Source organism: Orycteropus afer, unplaced genomic scaffold (assembly GCF_000298275.1).
Source record: "Orycteropus afer afer isolate SDZICR_OR568_19922 unplaced genomic scaffold, OryAfe1.0 scaffold00009, whole genome shotgun sequence".
NCBI lineage: Eukaryota > Metazoa > Chordata > Mammalia > Tubulidentata > Orycteropodidae > Orycteropus > Orycteropus afer.
The window spans coordinates 15,207,203-15,234,558 of NW_006921596.1; the positions used below are offsets into that span (position 1 = coordinate 15,207,203).

General features: G+C 40.5%; 1 protein-coding gene across 1 annotated transcript in view; it reads left to right on the forward strand.

The window, feature by feature from the left end:
* FTO (FTO alpha-ketoglutarate dependent dioxygenase) overlaps positions 1-27,356 on the forward strand; it is a 529,759-nt gene that overhangs the window by 127,325 nt on the left and 375,078 nt on the right. Inside the window, exons 2-4 of the mRNA XM_042781732.1 lie at positions 3,636-3,713; positions 20,920-21,303; positions 21,427-21,547. Coding sequence (XP_042637666.1) covers positions 3,636-3,713; positions 20,920-21,303; positions 21,427-21,547 — 583 coding nt within the window. The remainder of the gene's footprint in view (positions 1-3,635; positions 3,714-20,919; positions 21,304-21,426; positions 21,548-27,356) is intronic.

Below are 27,356 nucleotides of genomic sequence, written 5' to 3' on the forward strand. Positions count from 1 at the left end.
TGGGCAATCCTACTTCCGTAGTGATACTGCCTCGGAAACCCAAGGAGGGGTCGCTATGAGTCGGGGCCGACTCGACGGCACATAACAACAACATAACATGGTACAACAAGGAGCTCTGGTGGTGCAGTGGGTAATATATTTATTTGGCTGTTAACCAGAAGGTCAGTGGTTCAAACCCACCAGCTGCTCCAAGAGAGGAAGATGAGGCAGTCTACTTCCATGAAGATTTACAGCCTTAGAAACCCTATGGGGATTGCTGTGAGTGAGAATTGACTCAGTGGCGGTGGGTTTGGTTTTGGGTATAGTAGAACAGTGTTACAGAATTTTATCCTTCTGATGTAGCTTTCCAAGTTATAGTGTGTATACCACCTGATGCTCTGGCCTGAATTTAGATGATGAGAGGTTGTGTTTTTCAATAATTTAGCTGAAGCATTAATTATAAGCAGAGTTCCTGTCTTCATTGGTGTTGCTTGACCTATGAGATAGATTAGTTGCTGTTTTATCTAATTTGTGCGGACTATATAATTCCTTTTGGGAATCTATACCTCTATGCACCTCCTTCCACACTGATTAGCTTTCTCCATGGATTCCATGAAGAAATCTGGATGTAGTGTTTATAAGGTGGGGCCATTTCAAGTCGGAGACCTCATCTGCGTTTGAATTATTGAAGACTTTTAAGGATGTCTTTAAAATAAATTTTTGTTTTTAGCATTTTAAAATTGTCTGGTGCTTTGCATCTATAAAAAGAACTGAGAAGAGGTAAAAGATTCATAGGAAAATGTAGGCGTCCTTGTGCTTAAAGTGAAAAGTGAGCTATAAATTTTGATTGCATTACTCATGGAGTGTATGAACGTGCAAGTGTATGCATAGACATACATTAGTTCTTTCTGTGTTCCAAGTAATGCTTAATACTGAAAACAGATAAACCAATTAATAAATTATCTCAACTAATAGTGTATGATTTATGTTAATATTATAGGTTCCTGGCAAAGGAAAACTGTTCATAGTTTAACTAGTAAGCCACTCTTACTTATTCAGATGAGGAAACACCTGCAGTCAGAGGAACAGATTTTAATTAAATATGCAGACTAGAATTATACATACTTAATGGTAGAATTTACTATTAGACTGGTTGCTATGTTTCTTTTCTTTTTTTTCTTTATTAAATTTGGATAATGACACAAAATGTCCAGAAAGAATTTGAGTTCTGCCCAAAAGGATGTTTTCTCTGGGCATTGCAACTCTGCTTGCAGTGGGTTTGTGATGGGTGACTGCTTTTCTGGGAGGACCACCATGTCTGGTTGAGCAGGTTGTGCACTGTAATTGGACACTGGGCACAGAGGTAGGTGGGGGGCTGAAATCCAGCTTGTGTTCACAAAGCCATGGCCTATGGAGTGGGGCAAAATAGGCCTAGAGCAAGGTGCAGCATTTTCTGATTCTTGTAAAGTGCCTTCCTGGCAACGGCTCTGAGGATGCATTTTAATAGTTTCATTTGAAAACCAATTGTTTTTCCCTTTTCTTTTTAATTGTAGATGATTTCTGTAGTATGCACATGTCCACATATATGTGTGTCTATATGCAAACACGTATATGCCATTTATGTGCCATATATGGAGCTCTGGTAGCATAGTGGCTAAAGCACTTGACTGCTAACCAGAAGGCTGGCGGTTCAAACCCACCAGCCACTCCTCAGAAGGAAGGTTGGGCAATCCTACTTCTGTAGTGATACTGCCTCGGAAACCCAAGGAGGGGTCGCTATGAGTCGGGGCCGACTCGACGGCACACAACAACAACAACAACATGCTCACTCATGTATACTGCATATATGCTTGAATATAAGGTCAAATGTTCCTTGAAAGAAGTCCCTCAGAAGGTGAAAGTCACCTACTGTGTGTTTGAATTTTATTAAAATACTTAAAAGTATATAGTCCTCCTCATTTACTTTGAACATCACAGAACTATTTGGGGAAGACAGAGAAGCCCCAGGTGGCCTCTGACAGTTCTAGCTGTGGATGCTTGCAATGGTTTCTTGATAGAATTGGGAAAGAAAAGAAGCAAAGATGTTTAACAGATTTAATAATTAACCTAGAGATCAAAGATTGCTTTAAAAAAGCAATACTGTAGTGAATATGATCTCAAATGAATGTTTACAGGATGAATAAAAATTCCAAATATCCTGATGTTATACAAATAGATACATGTGGCTTTGGTTGATATTTCCAGTGGTAGTATCATAAAAGGATTCAAAAGCCAGTGTCTCACACTGCTTATGCATTCAGAAAGATTTGCTCTGGAAAAGTGTATTGGATCACTTACAAGATGACACTGTTGTTGTTTAGGGCCGTTGAGTTGGTTCCGACCCTCTGTACAATGAGATGAAGCACTGCCTGGTCCTGCACCAGCCCCACGATGTGCGCTGTGCTTAAACCCCTCATCACAGCATCGGTGCCAGTCCATCTCATTCAGGAGCTTCCCTTTGTCCCCTGACCTTCTACTTTACTGATCATTATATCCTTCTTCAGGGACCAGTCCCTCTGACAGCATGACCAAAGTCTGGCCATTCTTACTTCTAAGGAGCATTCCGGCTGTACTTCTTGCAAGACAGATTTGTTTGTTCTTCTAGCAGTCCATTGTATTTTCATTATTTCAAATGCATATGAGGCTATTGAAAATACCATGGCTTGGGTCAGACACACCTTAGTCTTCAAAGTGACATCTTTGCTCTTTAACACTTTAAGGGGGTCTTTTGTAGCATATTTGCCCAGTTCAGTACGTTATCTGATTTCTTAACTGCTGCTTCCATGGGCATTGATTGTGGATCCAAGTAAAATGAAGTAAAAATGACACTAATGGCTTAAAAGGTGACACTAGCTGCATATGCATGTGACACTGGACAATGAATAAGGAAGGCTGAAGAAGAATTGATGCCTCTAAAGTGTAATGTTGGCAAAGAATACTGAAAATACCATGGACTTCCAGAAGAATGAACACACCTGTCTTGGAGGAAGTACAGCTGGAATGCTCCTTAGAAGCGAGAATGGCCAGACGTCATTTCACGGTACTTTGGTCGTGTTGTCAAAAGGGATCAGTCCCTGGAGAAGGACATCATGCTTGGTAAAGTAGAGGGTCAGTGAAAAGGGGGACAACCCTCAATGAGATGGATTGACACAGTGGCTGTGATGATGGGCTCAAGCACAGCAGATATTGTGAGGATGGTGTAGGACCAGGCAGTGTTCTGTCGCACGTACGGTTGCTATGAGTTGAAGCTGACTCGATGGCATCTAGCAACAACAGTGATGAAAAAGACCATGATGTCAAAGCTACGCATGAAGTGTTTGAATCACATTGTCTCATGAAATGTGAGAGTGAATAAAATAATTATTTCTAAATGTTTCATATGGTATGTAATTTCAAGTATGTAGTTGGAACCCACTTGGTGGCAGTGAGTTTGGTTGAGTTTGGATGATTAAGTTAATTTATATTATAATTGGCTTTTGACTAATTGTATCTGTAAAAGTATGTATTCAAGTTGGCTAAATTATTTTAGTATTTTCTCCTTTGGAAAAATAAGGGGTTGACTTAAATTTTAGGTTATTTTATATTTATTTGAAGTAAATGTCATTCTTTTCAAATAGAAACTGAGGCTACTTGAAGAACTTGAAGACACGTGGCTTCCTTATTTGACCCCCAGAGATGATGAATTCTATCAGCAGGTAAGTTATTTTTTTATCAATTTGTAATGATGTGCTTAGCAGAGAAACTGACATACAGACCCTCCAAGGTAGTCTAGTCTGTTCTATATTATTTTACCTATGAGGAAACCATGATTGAGAGAGGTTAAATGAGAGATGAGTGACCTGATTTGATTATCCATGGAATCCTCATTGCCTGCAAAGCTTATAAATCCACAGCTCTCTGTTATGAGCTTGGTGCTTGAGCATAGTGGGCTATCTTTAGTTCCTCAAGTATTCCATGCTGTTTCCCATTTCCTTGTTTTTGATCATGCTATTTGTTTTGCCTGGAATATCCTTTTGCCCCTTATCCTGCTTCCAGAATGGCTAATTCTGTAAGACTTCAGCTATGGCACCTCCTTTGTGAATATTTCCATGACTCATCTAACCTGCAAGTAGGGGTGACCACACTCTCCTCTGTGCCACTTGTGCCTTGTAAATACCTCATGGTACCATCTAGCACATTATATTGCAATGATAGAACTCTTTGTCTTCCGAAAGGAGCCCTGGTGGCACAGTGGTTAAGTGCTCAGCTGCTAACCAAAAGGTCATTGGTCAAATCACCAGCTGCTCCGTGGGAGAAAGATGTGTCAGTTTGCTTCTGTAAAGATTCCAAAAAAACCAAACTCACTGCTGTCAAGTAGGATACGACTCATAGAGACCCTTCCTTTGGTTTCTGAGGTGGTATTGCTACAGAAGTAGCTTCCCTATCTTCCTTCCAGAGAATAGCTGGTGGGTTTGAACTGCCAGCCTTCTGGTTAGCCATCAAATGCCTTAGGCACCATGCCACCAGCACTCCTTCCATAAAAATTTTAGCCTCGGAAACTTTATGGAGCAGTTTTGCTCTGTCTGGTAATAAATAGGGTGGCATAGTGCCTAAGACATTTGACTGCTAACCAGAATGCTGGTGGTTCACACCTACCAACCACTCCTTGGAAGGAAGACTGGACAATCTACTTCCATAGACATACTGCCTTGGAAACCCAAGGAGGGGTCGCTATGGTCAGAATCAATGGCAGTGAGTTTTTGGAAAGATTTACTGCTTTAGAAACCCAATTGGGACCCTTGTGAGTTAGAATCGACTGGATGGCAGTGTTTTTTTTTTTGTTGTTTTAATGAGTTGGAATTGACTCAACAACAGTGGGTTGGGTTTGGTATCTGTCTTCCTGAATTAGTTCTTGTTGTTGTTGTTATGTGCCATCGAGTCAGACCTGACTCATAGCGACCCCTCCTTGGGTTTCCAAGGCAGTATCACTACAGAAGTAGATTGCCTCATCTTCTGAATTAGTTCTTGGGCGGTGCAAATGGTTAAGTACTTGACTACTGGCCAAAAGGTTGGTGATGTGAACTCACCAAGAGACACCTTGGAAGACAGACCTGGTGATCAGCTTCTGAAAGGTTACAGCCTTGAAAACCCTGTGGAATTCTTCTGTTCTCCACACATGGGGTCACTGTGAGTCAGAATTGATTGGATGGCAACTCACAGCAGCTTTAAATGACAAGTGACGAAAATACAAATCAAACTCCTTGTGTCAGTAAAGGGAATTTGTTACTTAATCCAGATTATGGCATGGCTAACTCTAGCTTCTCCAAAGATGTTATTTGATCACTGTTTTTCTCTTTGTCTTGGTTTTCCTCTGTGTGACTTCATGCTGAATAGGCTCTCACTTGATAGCCTAAGAGGACTCTGACAGCCCCAGCCATATGTGGTCCTTTAGCACCTGGGATCTTAGAAGGTGGTGATTTCTTTTTCCATCATCCCGTTAAATTCCCCACACACCGGTATGTTAGGCTGGTTAGAGGCATGTGCCTTTCCCCTAACTGGTCATTGTATTCAGAGGGTTGTGATGCTGCTGTTTATTTGACTCAATTTACTTACCTGTTCTTAAAGTGGGCTTGGGGTAGGGAGCATCCCACCCAAACTACATGGACTGAAAGTCAGAGATGGATGGCTTTTCCAAAGGAAAATTAGAGTACTGTTACTGAAGAAGGAGAGGAATGTCTGTTGGATAAGCAAAACCAATGTTTTTATCTATTCTTTCCTATTAGAATGTAAGCTCTTGGGGTACAAGCATTGGGACATAGTATCTTTGTATCTCCAACACTTAGCATGTACTTGTACATTGCATACCCTCAGTTACCATGGAAAGAGAGAGGAAAGTTTATCCATTTAGAACCTAGGTCTCTTGGCTTCCAGTTTATTATAATTTCCAAGATACTATCTCTCATCTCTGTTCTCATGAAATCTTCAGTATCTTTCACCTGGTCAGCCCTCCTTAGTTCTCTTCTTTGCTTCTCTAATCCTTAAAGCTGCAGTATATTTTTAAACAAAACATCAGTCTGAGCATGTCTGCCTTCTGCTTCAAATCTCAGAATGGCTGTTCATTGCCTGGCTCCTGCTTTTCTAGCCTCATCTCCCTTACTTTTCCAGCATTTTATCTGCACTGGATTTTAGTATCTCAAATTAGCTGTACAGTTTCATATTTGAGAGACTTCTTGCTACACCCTCTGCTGACATGCCTCCTTCTCCTTAATCTGTCTCTTCTTTATCCTTGGTGAACATCGATGTTACCTGGTTGGAGCAGCTCAGTTGTCATCTCCGATATGAAGCTTCCTTACCACTTCTACAGCCCAGACAGTTGTCTCTATTCCCTCTTGTGTGGCCTTGTAGTATTTTATCTGTACTTGTATTAGCACTTATCTCACTTTATTGTAATGGTTTCTTTGTATGTTTGTGTTCTTCTCTATCTCATGTAATGCCTGGTACCTAGCAAATAATTAATTTGCTTGAATGAATGAATACCTATATGAATTAATTTAAAAAGCAAATTATATAATAAGTTTCGTTTTTCGTGAATTTGTGTTGATACATATTCATACTTCCCCAGGGAGGGAACATGCTGAAAGATTTCAAGGATATTTAAAGAAACATTATATCCCAGAGTGGGAGGGATATATTTCTCCTATGAGCTTTACTGGTTCTCAGATTGTCTGCAATGAACATGTATTCTTTTGCAATCAGGAAAAACAAAACAAAACAAAAAAATTAAAGTGCCCTTAAAATAGGTGAACCCACAAAATACAATCAAATCTTAGATTCTTAACTAATATTTTCATAGCTATAAGCCTCATGGTACATGATTACACGCATTGTTACAAAGTACCTACTGAGCCATTTCAGCTTTTGTATTATGAAAGTAATACATGAAGAATCAAATACAAAGGTTATCAGCCTACCTTGCTCTGACCAGCCCTACATTGAGGGATTAAAGGAAACCCAAATGCAAATAGAACAATTGTTAAGGTTTCTCTTTTATCGTTCCAAGACCCACAACAAACCCTGATACCAATATCTAATCATTTTAAGTGGGCCTTATAAGAAGGCTTAGTGCTTCAAGAAAACCTTAGTAGAAGTCAATCTGTTCTCTTAAAAGATGAAATGAAATACTTTTTAATGACATGAATAAATAGAAAGTTCAGACCTGACATTGAGTCCCTTTAGTAGTCCCTGGCTATAGGAATGCCAGTCCAGCTGCCAGTCATAAAAACACAAGACTTTATGTAGCTTCTGTATTGGGTCTGAAATCATCTGTTGTTTATTGACTCTCACCATGTAGCAGAAACTGTGCTAAATGTTTTATGAATGCCTCACAACAACTTCATTCATTTCCCATTTATATATTGCATACCTATTCTACTTCAGGCACTGGTGCTAGGAACTTGAGGTAGGGATTATCATTTCTGTTTTTGAAATTGGTGAGATTAAGTTAAGGTCCTTCGGTGTGCACATGATTTCTGCTTGACTGTTAACCTAAAGGATACCCAGTGGTATCCTGGAGGAAAAACAAACACAAAACCAAACTTCCAAGACTGTAACTGAATTGTTTTTCTTCCATGCAGTGGCTGGTGGGTTCCAATCACTGAACCTTTCAGTTAGCTGTCAAATGCTGTAACCCCAGCACCACCAGCTCCTGGAAGAAAGATGTTAGAAAATAAACTCTGGGTTCCAGATAAGTGAATACTGCCCCTTTTATCCAGAGAAAATGCCACTTTTCCCCTTGCCTTCATTTCATTTACTGTGTGCTTTCCACGTGCCAGGTTGTTCTGATATTGTTTCAACCACACTACGAGGCAGGTGCCATTAAAATCCCATTTTAGAAATTGAGGCAGAGAGAGCTTTAGAAATTTGCTCAAAATTTGCAAACAGGAAGTATCAGGGCCAGAATTTGAGCCCAGGTTGATGGGCTTCTGAGTCTCTGTCTTAAGCACTGTATGGCTTTCCTCTTCCTCTGTGTCTCTGGGTCCTTCTGGGATTGCCGTTGTGTTTGTACCAATGATCCCAAACCACTGTTTCAATTCCTGCTGTCCTGTGTGATTACCATTCCTCCAATTCCAATCATCTGCTGAGTCTCTGAAGGAGTCTTGGTGGAACAATAGTTAAGTTCTTGGCTGCTAACTGAAAGGTCAGTGTATTGAACTCACCAGACATACCAGCACCTCCACAGGAGGTAGACCAAGTGATCTGCTCACGTAAAGATTCCAAACCTCAAAACCTTTGCCATCAAATTGATTCTGGCTCATAGTGATCCTATGGGACAGTTCTCGTCTCCATATTAATTAATTTCTTAATTAAATAAATGTAGTTAGCCCCCACTTTGTGCCAGGCACTTTTGTAGACATTAGAGATGAAGTTGTGAAAACTGGCTTCATTTCTAGAAAGCAGGAAGGAAAATTCCTTCCTTCTTTAAGCTTATTTCCTCTATAGGTCAGGTGTGGTAGTGAGTAGAAATACACAGTGAAATAACGATAAAGTTAATGTGTCAGAGGGGAAACTGATGTGGAGGTAAGTAAAACAGGTAAAGGGTAGGGAATACAGACAGTACTTCTTGGTGGGGGATTGCCAGTTTAAGTAGGGTGGCTGTAGAAGGCCACTCGAGAAAGTGGCATTTGAGTAACGATCTGATGGAGGTGTAGGAGCAGGCCGTGTAGAATCTTGGGTTTGAAGAAAAGCAATTGAGGCTAATATATTTAGAGTTGAGTGATAAAGTTGGGGGAATAGGAGAAGATGAGATCAGAGAGCAACAGGCCTGATTATACAGGAACTTGCCCACTATTTGAAGAAAGTTGTTTGTTATTCTAAGCAAGATGAGAAGAGATGAGAGGCTATTACAGGATCTGACTTGTGTTTTTGTAAGGATGCATTTACAAGGATCCTGTTCATTCTCTTCTCTAGTGATGTCTCCCTTTTCCTATTCGTGATATTAGAAACCTTGCTATCCTTCCCATTGCCTCCATCGCTCAGCCAGTCACTCAAAAACAAACAACAACAACAAAAAAAAACAGCTCACTGCTATTGTGTTGATTCTGACTCATAGCAACCCCCATTGAGTTTCCAACACTGTAAATCTTTACAGAAGTAGAGTGCCGCATCTTCCTCCCATGGAGTTTGAACTGCTGACCTTCTGGTTAGCAATCACACAACTTATCCACTATACCACCACAGCTCCTTTCAGTTAGTCACTGGTCCCTAGCAATTTACCTCTCTAGAATCTCTCAAGGAGCTCTGGTAGCATAGTGCCTAAGGCACTTGATTGCTAACCAGAAAGCTGGCGGTTCAAACCCATCAGCCATTCCTCGAAAGGAAGGTTGGGCAATATACTTCCGTAGTGATACTGCATCAGAAACCCAAGGAGGGTTGCTATGAGTTGGGTCTGACTCGATGGCACATAACACCAACAACAACAGAGTCTCTCAAGTTATTTCTTCTTTTCCAGTCACACTGACATGATCTTAATTTAGGCCCTCATTCATCACCTTCCACCTGTAGTTTTAACTTTAATGAGTATCATTATGCCCTCCCTGAGTGCCATCAGAATTATCTTCCTGGAAATGTCTGATTTGTTACTCTTTGCTTTATAAATTTTGCTGAGTCTCTCTCTTTTGCCTCTAAGTTGAAGTTCATACTCTTCAGCATATCCTAAAAGCCCATTCACCAGAGAGCCTACCATGACCCCAAATTGTGTTTCTGGTCTCACCTCTAGCCATTCCTTAACATTGTGTACAACCTCCAACTCCTGTCAAACAAAGTTTCTTGTTACATGCTGCTTCTGGTCTGCTCTGTCGTCCGTCCATGCCTTTGTGTCTACTCTTTCCTGGATCTGCTGTCTGGTGAACATCTACTCTTCATTAAAGACCAGGGTTTAAAGAAATTTTCTGTGAAGGTACCAGGAAAGCCTATTTGTTGTAACTTTTGAAATATATTCTGAACCTGCCCAGTTATCACCACCTTGCTGCTTATATGGTGGTTGGAGCTACCATCATCTTTTTCTCAGTCTATTCCAGGAGGCTTATAACTTGTCTCCCTGCTTCTTCTCTTGTCCCTTTCCTTTCAGTCTATTTTAACACACCATCCAGAGAGATCTTTTTAAAACATAAATCAGTTCATTACACCTTGTTCAAAGCCCTTCAAGAGCTTCCCTCCCATCTTATTTGAAGTCAAAGCTTAGGACTTCACATTTACCTACAGAGCACTACAGGATCTGGCTCCGACTGGTCCTTTCACCTCATTTCCAGCTTCCCTCATCCTCCCTCCCTCTCCCACTCTGACTTCCTTGCTCTTCCTAGAAAAAACCAAGCACACCCCTGCCCCAAGGCCTTTGTACTTGCTATCCCTTCAACCTGGACCTCTTTTCTGTTTCAGGTATCTGCAGGGCTTGTTACCCTCATTGTTTGCATTCCCTTGCTCAGATGTCACCTTATTAAGAGAGACCTTCCCTGCCACCTAATGTAAAATAGCAACACTTACTCCTAGCAGTCCCTGTCCTACTTACTCGGCCTTACTTATCTCCATAGCACTTATCACCATCTAAAATACTGCATATGTTACTTATTTGTTTGCATATTGCCTGACTCCCCTTACCAGAATGGGAGCTCCTGGAGAGCATATAGAAGTTTTGCTCACATCTGTGTTCCCAGTACCTAGGCCTTCGTATGTAGTATGTGCTTGATAAATAGGTATTTCATAAATGAGTATTTTCCAGATTTCCCCTTTCTCAATAACTTATTCCTTGCTCCCATGGCAGTAATAATCAGACCTCTATTATGTTAGTCTTTCTCTAACTATTAGTTTATATTTTTGTCTATACCATTAAACTAAGGGGCTGAATGATGATAATGGAAAGACTACAGAACAAAACATGTGGATGCAGCTAAGGCTGTATTTAGAGGGAAATACATAGCCTTAAAGGAGCTCTGGTGGCACAGTGCCTAATGCATTTGACCGTGAATCAGAAGGTTGGCAGTTTGAACCCACCAACTGCTCCATGGTAGTCCATGAGGCAGTCTGCTTCTGTAAAAATTTGGCAGTGGATTATACTGTAAGACATAAGATGCTATAAAATAGAACCTGTCTTGTTTTTAGGAGCTCTGGTGGTGTAGTGCCTAAGTCATTTGACTGCTAACCAGGAGGCTGGCGGTTCAAACCCACCAGGCACTCCTCAGAAGGGAGGTTGGACAATCTACTTTTGTAGTGATACTGCCTCGGAAGCCCAAGGAGGAGTTGCTGTGAGTCAGATCTGACTCCATGGCAGTGGTTGTGTTGTGTTTGTGTATTATTTTTATCATTGTATTTATGGCCATAGATAGTGTCTGGTACATATGAAATATTCAATAAATGTTAAATAAACGAATAAGAAAATGAACTATTGAGTGTATGAATGAATGAACAAGCATCTTTGTGTTACTTTATAGAAAGCTACATGTTGTAATGAGACTCATTCTGATAGCAGTAACAAGGCCTAAGCAGTGACTTCAAAAGAGTGTCTCCTCTGGGAGACGGCTCAGTGTCCTGAAGCTGGAGGTTGGGACAAATCAGCAGTTAGCCCATTAGTATTGGCATGGCTGTCAAGTTGCAAGCAATTTGCAACTAAAATTGTATAGAAAATATTATGACTAAAATGGTGCAAATTTCTACTTAGTGAATAGAAGAATTCTGATCAAAAGGGGGGAAATGCAGAATAGATATTCTTTAAGTCAGAAATGTCTGAAGTCCTCTTAAAACCAAACAGTATCTACCTTGAGCTTTTCACTCTTTTAGGATCTATCTGTAGGGCATCAAACTGAAAACAGCAACTCAAAATATTAGTTAAGAACCTTAGAGAATGTAATTAGTGTTACTGAATTTTACTTGTAGAAATCGTTGAATAGTGTATATTTTGCTGTGTATATTCTCAACAACAAAAAATAAAACACGTAAATTATTTTAAAAAATTGCTGTTGAGTGCAAACTATAAAATATTACCATTAAATCTATTAATAGCCAGATTAAAAATGTATTCCTCAAAAATCAGGGTATCCTAACTATTTAGATGATGGCCAGTTCCCAAGTTCCTTGACGATTTTTAATTTTATTTCACTCTGCTGAAAGTTGAGCTCCAATGGGCTTCATTCCTCTTGTAAACTGGTATCATATTCACTTAAAACCATATCTGACTTCTCTGTATGATGAAATCTTTTCAGAAGGATCCCTTGATATGAGAAGAAGAAGTGGAATTTTTATATAATGATTTTAAATAAGCAAGAAATCATACACCTATTTGCCAGAGAGCTTTGCATTCCCCATCTTTCAGCTGTTGTTAAGGCCCTGGCATGTTGGCACTTTATATCTAAAATACCTTTCCAAATGCTTATTAAACTATATAATCATCATTTATGTCATGGAATCTTTTATAGATCTCAAGAAATTTATTATGTAACCAGACAACTATTAATATAATTGCATGACTGTATACTCCTTGGAAAAACTTTTATGGGATTAAATGGAAAAAAAAAATTTTAATGTATTTGACAGTCTGCCAACAGCTGTTCCAAATTAGTGTGTGATACCTGATGTTTTACATCTACCTGTTCAAAATAGAAAGTTAACTTATTTGAATGACAGAATGAATTAATACTAAATTATTTAGTGTTTAATTCTTTTCCAGAGTTATTTGTTCTCTTTAAAAGAATTAACATAGCACTTTTATGTATCAGACACTATTCTAATTACTTGGTAAATAATAAGAGAGGGTGATTAGGTTTGGAGTAACAAAAACTAATATTTATATGGCCTACCCATATGTATGTTAAATTTTTAATGGTACTTTATTCAGAATATTAAGTTTATTTCAGCCATATAGGGTACAAATAATTTTTCCAGTTAGTTTTCATTTTGTTTATGATTATTTTGCTGTGTTGTTGTTGTTGTTTGTTATGTGCCGTCAAGTTGGACCCAACTCATGGTGACCCCTCCTTGGGTTTCTGAGGCAGTATCACTATGGAAGTAGATTGCCTAACCTTCCTTCTGAGGAGTGGCTGGTGGGTTTGAACTGCCAGCCTTCTGGTTAGCAGTCAAGTGCCTTAGGCATTACGCTACCAGAGTCCTATTTTGCTGTAGAAGTTTTTATGCAATTAAATCTATCATTCTTCTTTTCAAAAACCATTTTTTAAATATAATTTACATAGCATAAAATGCACCTTTTTAAATCGTATGATTCTATGATATTTGGTAAATTTTTAAAGTTGTGCAACCCTCAGTACTTTTAAAACATTTCCATCTCCACAGAAATATCCCTTATGCCTATTTTCAGTCTCCTTTGCTACCCTCAGCCCAGGCAACCACTAATCTCTTTCCTATTAGTCTTCAAACTCTTCTTAGAAATGAGTCTTGAGCATTTATGTTGAGTCAGGTGCTGGGGATATAATGGAGAATAAAATCACTGCTGTCTCCTCCTTGGAGCTTTTGTAGTCTTGTGGGACAGATTATTAAACAAATAGTAGTTCAAATAAATATATAATTACAGATTGGTCAGTCCTATAAAAGATAAGTAAAGTGTGTGGTGAATGACACTGGGAAATACAGGGGGGAGCTTCGGGGAAGGTTTCTTTTTAATTTTTTTTTTTTTAAATAGTGATTTGGGTGAAAGTTTACAGAGCAAATTCACTTTCCATACAGCAGTTCATATATACATTGTCTGATGACAATGACAGTTTACTCCAATGCAACACTTCCCCTCCCACTTCCTCCTGATAGTTACCTCTTTCTTATGTCCATCTGTCCATGCACTCCTGCCCCCTGAACTGTCTCCCTGTGTATAAACAGCCCTTCTTTCTCCCATGATTGTTCTCTCCAATGGATTATCCACCTCAGGTACATGTTTAACTCTTATGCCTGTCTTTTATTTGGCTGGAAGCCACAGGTGTGGGTTCAATTCCAGACCTGAAGGGCAGCTTGGGACCATAGTCTCAGTGATTCCACCAGGCTCTATCAGGCCAGCAAACCTGTTCTCCCCCTTTTTTTTCCCCCAAATGATTTTGAGTTTTGTTCCACATTGTTCTCCCTCTCAGAATCTCCTACATAGATAACCCTCTGAGTGGTTAACAGTGGTAGCAGGCACCATCTAGTTCTTCTGGTCTCACAGTCATACAGGCAGGGAAGGTTTCTTGAGAAAGTGACACTTCTTTTTGAGAAAGTGACCTGGTGGATGAGAAGGAGTTACCCAGTCAGGTATGGAGTTGGGAGGAAGTACCTGCCTGGAAGAGGAAAGGGCTGATGTGCTGGGTTCTTGAGGACTGGACAGGAAGCAGATGTGGTCAAAGGGGAGAGGAATGGAAGATATCAATTTTGTGTACTTTTCCATGTTATCATCATTGTTATTAACTGCTCTTTGTAATGTCAAGGTATTTATGTGATATTCATATAGTTACATGATTTTCACGATCCTTATAGTTTCCCTTCTTACAGTCTTATGCCCTGAGGTGTACTGAATCATGACAGCCAGAATGACCATCTGCCTGTGATTGTGTGTCCATGTATTTCTGTGATTCCCATCTTCTTCCTGTCTCTTAGTGACAGAGGTAGTGTGTTGAAAAAAACAAAGTTTTTGGGAATTATGCTGCTTTTCTTTGATATTTCAAACCAAGGGCCATGGAAAGAGCACTGGAGTTAAGGGATGTCCTCCTTTATCATGGCTGCTAGGGAGGTGTGCTGGTGTATGCTGAGGCCTCAGTGGCTTGTGTTGAGGATAATACCAGTTTAGTGGTAAGAATACCTGCTCATGGCTCCAGAATATTCAGTCATCTGCTTATTGGTTTATCTTGCTCTCTTCGTGAGCACTGTAAATAGGACATATGATAGTACTATTTCCATTTTCCAATTGGGATAAATTCGGTATTTAAAAACAAAAACAAAAAACCCTCACTCCCATTGAGTTGAATCCGACTCATTGCAACCCCTGTTGGATTTCTGAGGCTGTAAATTTTTATAGAAGCAGATCACCCCATCTTCCTTCCGTAAAGCAGCTGGTGGATTTCAACTGCTGACCTTCTGGTAAGTAGCCAAATGCCTTATCCACTATGCCACCAGACTATAAGTCCTAAGTTGATCTCTTATAGTTGCAAATCTGGAGTCCACTGTGGTATACCCCATGACTCTGCTCTTTGTCACTTTAAACCATGGTAGACACTGGGAGAAGCAGGGCAAACCTTACTGTGTTTACACCTAGTAAAGTCATTTTCTACATTCAGATCTGACTGTTTCATTTTTATTCTTTCTCCTGAAACTTCTATATGTTTTATTCTGGATCAGCCATAATAGGCTAAGTTATGCTGTAGTAATGGACAACCTGCACATCTCAGTGGCTTCACACACAGATATTTCTTGTTCATTTTGTGTATCATTTGTGGGTTGGCAGAGTTACTGACCATTGAAGTAACTCAGGATCCAAGCAACCACCAACTGGTTACTGTGCTAAGGGGAGAAAGAGAAATCCACACTAGCAATGAAATGTTCCAATCTAGAAGTGACAGTCACAGTTTCTCATCAGACAGAGCAGTCACATAATGGTATCTAACATGAGGGTTACCAGAAAGTGTAATTCTGCATTGGGCCTAAACTAAAGAGTGGGATGGGGGTGGAGAATCCAGAAATATTTGGCAAATGGTACTAATGACCAGCCCACATTCTTAGCTAATGAGTAAGAAAAAAATTGAGAAAATTGAAGTCCAAACACCCCCAAAAAGCTCTCATCTCATTATCAAGTTTTCAGTTCTAACTGAATTTATATCTTCTTCCATCTTCCAGCCTATTCAAATATATGAAGTCTGTCTTCTCTTATTCAAAAGTTTGTGATCACATACTCCTGTCAGTAAAAGCTTTTGAGCATGTGCAATGGTGTGGTACTCAGTGTTGAACACCTGACTTTCTAGGGGAAAAAATTCCCGATTCCCATGTTGTAAATCCTGCTAGACAATTTCAGTCTACCAGTGTGGTGTCACTGCATGTGGAGTTCAGAAGAGGCGTACGCAATGGGCTTTCATGAGTATAAACTGACTGCATACCACTGGTAATTATTTATAAAATAGACATGTCACTACTGTCCTATTAAATATACGTGTACATGTGTATGTGTGTGTATGTGTGGATGCATACATATTCTAATAGAGTTTGATTTCTTTCTTTTTTTAGATTTAAAAAACCCAACAATCAGTTCTGTTATCCCTAGGAAACCCCAGGCAGGTCGCTATGAGTCAGGTCCGACTCGACGGCACATAACAACAAGACGATAACTAATGGATTGCTTACACATCCCACAGGATACCCTACTTGGGAGACTACTACTCTAGACGTCCAGACCTTGCTTTGGTTATTTGCCCTCTCCTCTGTATCGTCAACTTCTCCTCCTCCTTATATCATTGTTATCAGTACAAAGTCTAGTGTATTCTAGGCTCTTCCATTGTTAAAGATCATCCTTTGATCTAGCGTTCCCCTTTACTGCCAACTCCGTTTTTCTATTCCTCTTCATAGCAAAATCAGAGATTTCTATACATGCCATCTCTTCCTCCTCATCTTTCATTCCATCTCCAGCCCACTCTAGTACGTGTGCTGCCGAAGCAAGCGTGATCTCCAGCCTACTCGAATCAGACTTTCTTCTCACCAGTCGTGTGAAATTGCTCTTGTCATTGTCATCAGTGATTTCCGTGCTTCCAAATCTGGTGGGTAATCTCTGCCCTCATGTCAACTTGACCTCTTCTTGGGGGTTGACGTAGTATATTGACGAAGAAATACTCTTCTTTCCCAGCTTTCACATTGACATACTGTCTTGGTTTTCTCCCTGGTCTCCTCTCCCGAGCCTTCCTAGGCCTTTAGAAACCAGGGGTGTGCTGACAGTGCCCACATTTATTTCTCTGTCCCCACTTTCTCCGACCTCCAGACATGTGTATCTAGTTGCCCCCTTGCTGTTGCCACTTGAATGGATATTTCGTAGATATCACTACAGATCCAGCTCCAGAATGTTGTTGTTGCCGTTGTTACGTGCCCTCGAGTCGGCCCCGACTCATAGCGACCCCTCCTTGGGTTGCAGAGGTGGTATCACCATGCAAGTAGATTGCCCAGCCTTCCTTCCAAGGAGTGGCTGGTGGGTTTGAACCGCCAACCTTCTGGTTAGCAGTCAAGTGCCTTAGGCACTACGCCTACTAGTTCCAAAACAGAACTTTCCATTTCTCTTTCTTCTTCCTGCCATGCTTGCTTTGCAGCAGTCTTCCTTATTTCAAAAATATAGTTAATTCTTTATTCAGTTATTAAATCCAGAAATGGGGAAGTTATCTTTACCTTCTTTCCTTTCCTCATACCTTACATCTAATCCATAAGCACGTCCTTTGGCTCTACCTACAAAATATGTATTTTATCTGTCCATTTATCTCTGTTTCTGCCCTAATCCAGACTATCATCACTTTTCTCCTTGACAGTTGTAATAGCATCTAATAGGATTTTCCACTTTCACATTTCCCTCTTTCCACTCTATGCCCAATATTATAACTAGGATGATTTTTATAAAATGTAAATCAGATTATTCTTTCTTTGAAATCTGCCAGTGCACTGAGTATTGAAGCCCATTTCCTTACTTTGATCTCCTGCTCTGCCTTCCTCTTCATCTTCATTTCATGTCACTCTGCCTTTTTTTTAAATGCATTTTATTGAAATATAATTTATGTGCAGTGAAATACACAAAACTGAAGTGACATGGGTCAATGAATTTTTTTTTTTTTTTTTTTGCAGTGTTTCCTCCCTTCCCTGCCATTGGTTTTTATGCTCCAGTAAAATTTGCCTTCTTTTTGCCCCTAGCATAAAGTAGTCTGTTTCCTCAGTGTCTTTGCATTTTTTTGGCTTCTCTTCCCAGGAGTCCATTTCCCTAGCTCATCACATCCTGATGCCTTCTTTTCCTGAAGATCTCAGCTTGAATGCTGTCTCCTTAGAGAGTCCATTGTACTCTAATGACAGATTTCCTCCTGGTTGTTTCTGTCCTAGTACTTGCTATGATTTGGGATTGCTTTTCCTTATTTATTTACATGATTAGGTAAAAGGCTGTGTGAAAGCAGGAACCTTATCTCTGCCTGGTGTTTGCTAGATAAAAATATGCTGAAGGAAATAAAAAAAGTATAAAAGAATAAAGAGTGTTACTCTGTTTATTGTATACTCACTCACTCAGTCACTGCCCTTGAGTCGGACCCGACTCATAGCGACCCCTCCTTGGATTTCTGAGGTGATGTCTCTACGGAAGTAGACTGCCCATTCCAAGGAGTGGCTGGTGGGTTTGAACCGCCAGCCTTCTGGTTAGCAGTCAGATGCATTAGGCATTACACCACCAGGGCTCCCATTTATTGTATAAGCAGCATTTATTAAATGAAGATACAGAATGGGAAAGGAGCCCTGATGATGCAGTGGTTAAGTGTTCAGTGGCTCCATGGGAGGAAGACCTGGAGATCTGCTCGTGTGAAGATTGTAGCCTGGAAAACTCAGTGGGCCAGTTCTGCTCTGTCACTGGGGGTTGCTATAAGTCAAATCAACTTGATGGCACCTAACAGCAACAGCATAGAATGGGGAAATGTGTTAAAATGGGGGCAGCACAAAACTCAGAGGTCAGGCTAATATTATTAATTGTGTCTGGCTGCTCCTTGAAGGACTCAGCATAAAACAGTGAGAGGGAAAATATCAAATGAAACTTCATAGGGGTAAATGTAATATCCCGCATTTAGGTTTCACAAAAAAATCGGGGGTCTCTGGCTTGACATGAATTTGTATGTCAAGTCCTGGAAGCCAAAAGTGGTGGCTGAAAAGCTTATGCAGTCTTAAACTGTGTCAATAAATTTTAAGGATTTCTGTATTAAACCAAACCCAACCCGTTGCTGTTGAGTTGATTCTGACTGAAAGTGACCTTGTAAGACAGAGTAGATCTGCCCCAGAGGGTTTCCAATGCTGTAGATCTTTATGGAAGCAGACTGCCTCATCTTTCTCTTGCAGGGTGGCTGGTGGGTGACCATTTGATTAGCAGCCAACTGTTTAACCACTGTACCACTAAACAACAACAAAAAAGCCCCAAACGCACTGCCGTGGAGTCGAATCTGACTCATAGTGACCCCTCCTTGCATTTCTCAGGCCATATCACTATGGAAGTAGATTGCCCAACCTTCCTTCAGAGGAGTGGCTGGTGGGTTTGAACTGTCAGACTTCTGGTTATCAGTCAAATACCTTAGGCACTCTGCTACCAGAGCTCCTACTGTACCACTGTTGTTGTTGTTGTTATGTGCCGTCGAGTCAGCCCTGACTCATAGCGACCCCTCCTTGGGTTTCCGAGGCAGTATCACTACGGAAGTAGGATTGCCCAACCTTCCTTCTGAGGAGTGGCTGGTGGGTTTGAACCGCCAGCCTTCTGGTTAGCAGTCAAGTGCCTTAGCCACTATGCTACCAGAGCTCCCACTGTACCACTAGGAGGAGGGAAATATAGTATTCTCCTTCCATGACACGAGTAGAATTGTTACAGTTTTCTAGAATTGCTATAGAATACCTCATTCATTCATTCATTCAACATTTAACGAGTGCTTTTTGGCACCACTATTGTAAAACCAAAACCAAACTTACTGTCCTAGTAGTGACAAAATTGTCACAGCTTGTGCATTCATGGAATTTAGTGTCTAACTTCCAAAGAGAAGTAAATTCCCTTTCAGCGAAAGTTGGAGCAGAAACTAGCTTGTTATTTATTGAGAGGCAGTCCAGTCTGCTCGTTAGGATGAACTTGGGCTCTGGAGCCAGATGCTGCAGCCCAGGAGGTTCACATTCCAGCTCCAGTATTTATCAGCCATGTGACTTTAAGCAAGTTTTAAATGTCTCTGTGCCTTACTATTCTTTCTCATCTATATACTAGAGATAATAATAGTATTACCTCCTAAAGCTGTTGTGACAATTAAATGAATTAATGAATGTAAAACATTCAGAACAGTACCTAGGACATAAAAACAAAAATCATATTAAGTCAATAATAGAAATTGATGTTTATTTTATATATGATTTGCAAACTGGGGTAACATTTTGACTAGAATAGAAAAATGATTGAAAGACAAGAGAACCCCCAAGGATTTTATACTCAATTTTATTGGCATTGCCTTGAATAAGGGGCCTGAACTGAACTGATAAACACTTTTGTGGTCAGGAAGGATTTCATACCGCATTGTCTTGAAGAACAATTGAAATAACTACTGATTTATCCTAAAACACAGTCTCAGTCTGACCTCTGGTATCTTGTTTCCTTACTGGCTTCTTCAAAGAGCACAGTGCCCAAGGCAGAGTAATCTAATTAGTTTATCTAGTCCATTGTTTGACTGTATCTTCAAGACTCAAGATTCAAAAGGACATTTAGTGGGCAATGGCCTGGGATGGTTACTTCAACTCCATGGGCCCCAGAAATCTGGATTCTAGAAGAATTAAAACTATTTCTTAATAATAAGCACTTACTAAATAAATGGTAAACAATGGCTTAATAAAATTGTGTTTTCTGGGAGGCTAAAGGCTGGAGGACAAATTGAGGGGTTTGGGAAAAGTGTAACAGAGGGAAGCTGGGTGATCAAAACCCAAATTTTATTATTTTCTTTATATTAAAGATTGTTAGTAGTTTGCGCTAGGACCCGAAAACCTTGACTGGAGAATTTGGTGACATTTGATTTATATTCTTCTGTTTTGGGCTAGGGAAATATAAATCCTGTTTGGAAATGTCACTGTATTTTTTTTTTTCTTTATAATGCTAATACAGAATCCCACCTTTGGAAATAATAAAATTATGGTTCTCCATAAATACATATTTTTGCTTTGATTTTGTTTCAGTGGCAGCTGAAGTATCCTAAACTTGTTCTCCGAGAGGCTGACAGTGTGTCTGAGGAGCTCCATAAAGAGGTTCAAGAAGCCTTTCTCACAGTGCACAAGCATGGCTGCTTATTTCGGGACCTGGTTAGGATCCAAGGCAAAGACGTGCTCACTCCAGTATCTCGCCTCCTCATTGGTAATCCAGGCTGCACCTACAAGTACCTGAACACGCGGCTCTTTACGGTACCCTGGCCAGTCAAAGATTCCACTATCAAATATACCGAGGATGAAATAGGTGCTGCTTGTCAAACCTTCCTCAAGCTCAATGACTATCTGCACATTGAGACCCTCCATGCTTTGGAAGAACTTGCATCTAAAGAGAAATATAGTGGTGATGCCGTGCCAGTGTGTATAGCTCCAGATTTCTCCAGAATTGGTTTGGGGTCTTCCTTTGATGGACACGATGAAGTGGGCGTTAAGAGCAGAGCAGCATACAATGTAACTTTGTTGAATTTCATGGATCCTCAGAAGATGTCATACCTGAAAGAGGAGCCTTATTTCGGGATGGGGAAAATGGCGGTGAGCTGGCATCATGACGAGAATCTGGTAGAAAGGTCAGCGGTGGCAGTGTACAATTATAGCTGTGAAGGTACATACAGTCTGCTCTGGGAAGAAGCAGCCTTGAATGTAATATGACCAGAGTTGTTGAGGCTCTGGAAATTTACAGATATGTCTGTGTGTGTAAGTGTGTCTGTCATGTGTCCTTCCTAGGCTTGCTATACTCGTACACCTGCAGGCCAGACCTCTTTCTCACCTAGCTGTGCTTTCTGGCTCATGGTTACACTGTACTCAGACCTGGAATATTTTTGCATGTAAGCACCACTGTCATTCTGTCTTTCCCATGCCCGGGAGAGCTGCATCTTAGTTTCATACAGCTAACTGCCTTTCTCTAAGCTCAGAGTAGATTATACAGTTGCTATAATTAACTTGCTGATAAAGGACCGACCAGGAAGACAAAAATCTGTCAAATCTTTCAGGTTCCCACAGGTGCACATTTCCAGTGTTGCCCAAATATTTTATTACAGCTGACATCACTGTCTTTATGGGAGTGATTTGTCAAATATGGACTTGTTCCTGGCTTCATATAGTTTTTGCTACTGTCCTTCCTTGCCAGAAGCATTTATAAGCAGACAATCTTCTATTTTCATGAAACTCTAGCCCCTCACCCAGTTCTGCAGTTTTAGACCTAATATGGTTACTGTGGCAAACATATTTTTGAATTTTCTAGAATCTGGTCCCCTGTGAACCAAAATCAAACACACAAGTGCTAAGGCTACTGTTTAGTGGCCTGTCCAAAATTTCCTTCTTTTCTTGTTCAGTTTCTGTGTGTTTAGGGTCTTCTCTGTCCAGTAGGGTTGCAATGAGTCAGAATGGATTTGATGGCACAAGGGAGGGCTGACAGCAGGGTTCCTACTGTTTTTCAGAACAGGACTACCAAACAGGTCTTTAGGTAAACCTTGAGGACAGCATTGCTGACTTCCTTTTTTACCTGATTATTTGACAAGGGAGTCCAACACATACATAATATTACTTCTTTCACCTTTTTAGGAATTCTGCCTGGTTATGGAAAAATTAAGAGCCTTGATGGTGCAGTGTTTAAAGTATTTGGCTGTTAACCGAAAGATTGGAAGTTCAAACCCACCAGGTCCTTCATGGGAGAAAGATGTGGCAGTCTGCTTCCATTAAGATTTATAGCCTTGGAAACCCTAGCCCTGTGGGCCAGATCTACTGTGTCCTGGTGGGTTGCTGTGATTTGGAATTGACTCAGTGACAGTGGGTTTTGGTTTTCACAGAAAAATATTTAGAAAACTAGAATTCTGGATATCCATCAGGGAATAAACTGGAACTTTTAGAAGGCCTTGTTTTTTGATAAGGAGCCCTGGTGGTGCAGTGGTAAGCACTCAGCTGCTAACCGAAAAGTTAGTGGTTCAAATCCACCATCCACTCCATAGGAGAAGGGTGTGGCAATCTGTTCCCCAGAGATTTTTGGCCTTGGAAACCTGATGGGGCAGTTCTGCTTTGTCCTATTTAAGGTCACTATGAGTTGTAATGGACTTGATGTCAGTTTTCTGATAATGCTAGCTGTTTAATTAGATGTTTTTACACGTTGTTTTTTCCATTTGTTTTTTGTTTACTTACTAGAATGGCTGTTTTGGAAAAAGAACTTAAATCTCGTGGTTCTCTTTAACTTCATGCCATTTCCCAGCCTCAAAAATTTCCTCAGGATTTAACTAATGTCTTCTCTAATTTTACCTTATGTCTTTTGCCCCAAACAAGGAATAAGCTTAGTGGTTGGAACTTTCACCAGTCTCCCTGGCATCTCAAATAATAATGCTGACCTAATAATATCGCTTGAAGGGATTTGATGCTGTCCTAATGGAAAGAACCAAATCCTCTGATCTTTAATAAGGCCTTGCCAAGGATTTAAGGACTATCACATCCAAGAACTCTGATGTGAAGTTACAATGGAGTGTGTTAGTTTCTTTCTTAAGAAGGCACCTCTCAGAAACAGAAGTGGAGGTATGTGATAGCACAAATGCTACAAAGCTGTCTTTGTGCTCCTACTTACTCTCTGCCTTCCAGTTTAATGGTCCTATTGTACTCCTAGAGCGTGGGTGATCAAGTAGTTTTTGAAACCGTGGGTGATCAAGTAGTTTTTGAAACCGAGTATGTCTTTCAGAAAGGAATTTAAATTTTTAATGAATAGTTTCTATGGCTGGCAGAAGTTAAGACTGATAAAATATTCAAATATACGGTGCTGATAAAACAAACAGATAAAACCAAACCCATTGCTTTTGGAATTGATTCAGACTCATAGCAATCCTAAAGGACACAGTAGAACTGCCCTGTAGGATTTCCAAAGCTGTAGTTTTACTGCCACATCTTTGTCCCTTAAGGCAGCTGGTGAGTTCAAGCCACCAACCTTTTAGTTAGCAGCTCGGCACTTAACTAGTGTGGCTAGTTAAATGCTGATCTAAAATCCATTGCCAATGAGTCAATTCTGCCTCATGATAACCTCACAGGACAGAGTAGAACTGACCCATTAAAAAAATTCCCCCCCCCCAAAAAAAACCCAAACTCACTACCGTTGAGTCGAATGCACCTCATAGTGACCCCTCCTTGGTCCGAGGTGGTATCCCTACTAGGAGCTCTGGTAGCGTAGTGCCTAAGGCACTTGACTGCTAACCAGAAGGCTGGTGCTTCAAACTCACCAGCCACTCCTTGGAAGGAAGGTTGGGCAATCTACTTCCATAGTGATACTGCCTCAGAAACCCAAGGAGAGGTTGCTATGAGTCAAGTCTGACTCAATGGCACATAACAACAATAACATCTCTACAGAAGTAGATTGCCCAGTCTTCCTTCTGAGGAGTGGCTGGTGGGTTTGGACTGGCAGCCTTCAGGTTAGCAGTCAAAAGCCTTAGGCACTATGCCACCAGAGAACTAGAACTGTCCCATAGGGGCTGATAAATTGCTAATAGAGTCCCTTGAATTATCACCAAGAGTAGGAAACTGCAGAATTGGAATCTGTAAGAGCAGTGTGATTGTTCTCATTGCCCTAGAACTCTTTCTAATAATAATGACAGTACTGTGAACTCTCACTTATTGAGCACTTCCTAAATGCCAGGTACTGCTATAAGGATTTTGCCTGTATTAACTCCTTTTATTTTCACCGCACCCTATGAGCAAGGTATTGTTATCCTCCTTTTACTGATGAGGAAACTGAATCGCAGAAGGATGATCAACTTCCAATAGGTTATACATCTAGTAATCAACAGAGCTAGGACTTGAATCCAGATATTCTTGCTGTAAAGTCTTATGCTATGTACCTTTGGAATAGGTATTTCCAATCCCAGCAGTATGGCTGCCTCTGGGATTTGTTTTTTTAGGGTGTCCATCTCCTGGAAAGGTCAAAGGAGTACCCTGTTTGCTCTTCCTTGCAGATCCTGACAGGCGCTCCCCCACTCTGCTTTGCTTCCCTTACAACATCTGCTATAACTTTCTAGCACATACTTTTAGATGATTGGAATGTATTAGACTAGCTTATTCTTTTTCTAAGTCTCTGGCTAGGTGTGTGATTTTGGGTCAGATATTTTACAAAATATGTACCTTGGAAACTTGTGATGGATGCATTTCTTTCAAGTGATATTTAGTTCCTCTGGTCTCCTTATGATCTTGCCAGAGCTGTGGTAGGAGTAGACTCAAAGAGAGCCATTTGAGTTAAAATCATGGTTGGGAAGGGATTACAAACCAAAACTGACTGCCATTGAGTCGATTCTGACCCATAGTGACCTCCATTGGGTTTTCAAGGCTGTAAATCTTTATGGAGGAGCTCTGGTAGCGCAGTGCCTAAGGCACTTGACTGCTAACTAGAAGGCTGGCAGTTCAAACCCACTCCTTGGAAGGAAGATGAGGTGGTCTACTTCCATAGTGATACTGCTCAGAAACCCAAGGAGGGGTTGCTATGAGTCAGGTCTGACTCGATGGCGCGTAACAACAACAATAACAACAAGATCTTTACGGAAGCAAACTGCCTTGTCTTTCTTCTGCGGCGCAGCTGGTGGTTTTGAACCACTGACCATTTGCTTAGAAGCCAAATGCCTTAACTTCTACACCACCAGAGCTCCTTATGGAAAAGGATTAAGGGGAAAGAAAATGGATTCAGATGACTGCACTGTTTTCTATGTTCTTGAACATATTTGTCGCGTAAACTAAAGGAAGTTTAATGAGCTATTCTAGACAGTCCAAAGATAAACCAGGTGCCCTGTTTGCCTAGATGAATGAGGTAAGGCATGTGTTTGTGGCTGTAATGATGGAATGCTAGACTTGGAGGTGAGCTTTGAAATGACCAGTTCGAGTCTCTCATTTCACACATGAGAACATGGAGGTGGAGAGAAGGGAGGTGATTTACCTAAGGTCACATAATTGATGAGAAGAGCGGGGATTTAAATTGGAGACTGTTCAGTGCCACAGTAGAGGTTCAAGTAAAATGCATTGGGAATTCAGATATTGAAGTGATTATTTCCTTCTGAAATTAAATTAAGTTGAAACTTAACATCTCTCAGGACTTTTCTCTCAATACCTTTTCCCAGTGAAATCTTCACATAGATTTAGGATGAGCCAATCAATCCACTTTGATTTATTTCCATGGGTAGAGGTCATTGAGTAGTAATTCGTATAGTATATGTATGGTTATATACTAAATTTATTGATTTTCATATGCAGGTCTAGTTAATAGATATCTCCAGTAGAAAGACTGAAGTGGTACAATTTTTAATAAGGAATGACTTTGGGGAACTATGTGTAAATAAGCAGAGTATTGGATTTTCCTAATTTTTCCTAATCTAGATTTACTGGCAATTGCTTGTTACCTCTAGGTGTAAAAAATGAATATTAGCAGGGGGCACATTGAAAGCCCATCGTTTAATATGGTCCAACCCCGTGTTCTTTGGCTGTAATACCTTTGAAAAGGTCGTTTACAGAATAACCATTGACTCCCATTTTTGTTTGCTTTCTAGGACACTGCCTTTAGAAATAAAAAGAACAATTTCTTTTTTGGATAACTTTATTGTGTTTTGGGTGAAAGTTTATAGCGCAGTTTTCCCATTCAACAAATTCATATACTTTGATTTCTTGACATTGCTTGCAATCCCCACAAGGTAACAACCCTCTTCCCACCTCCTCCATGTGTTCACCATTCATCCTTCTTTCCTATCCCTTCCTGCCTTCTGAACTGTATCCCTGGCCAAGTGCTGCCAGGGATCTTGTATGGTTGACTGTCCTAATAAGTGAGTACCTCTCTGGTGTTATTGTTCACGTTGTAGGCTTGTCTGCTGTTTGGCTGAAAGTTGAGCCATGAGAGTGAATTCATTTCTAGGTTTGAATGGTGTTTTAAGGGCCATAGTCTCAGGGTTCCACTAGTCTCTGTCAGACCAGAAAGCCTCCTCAGAAAGAATTTTAGCTACTGATGTGCATTGTAGATTTTGGGACATTATTTTGCAGATCTCTCCTGAAAGGACATGCATATTCACAAAAGGAAGAGAGGCCAGTCCATGTTTCCTGCTGAATGTGTGATAGGTTAGAAAGTAGAGACTTTACAATAATTTTCTTAGAACATTAAGATTCCCATTCATGTTTTTGGGAAAAATTGAATCCACTTAGTATGGAAATTTTCTCCCATAATACGTAAATCTCTATTTTGAAATGAGTGGCTCTGTATTTCTTAGCTCATTGCAAAAACGGCAAGGAGGCCACATGTTCCAACCTCCTCTAATCCCACGAGAGGAAGACAGGATTACCAGCAGTAACCCAAGGCCTACTACTGCAAGGCCAGACATGCTGCCTCCCTCCAGCCCTTTCTCCAACCGTTCCTCCCAAAGCACCCACCACCTCTCTCCTGG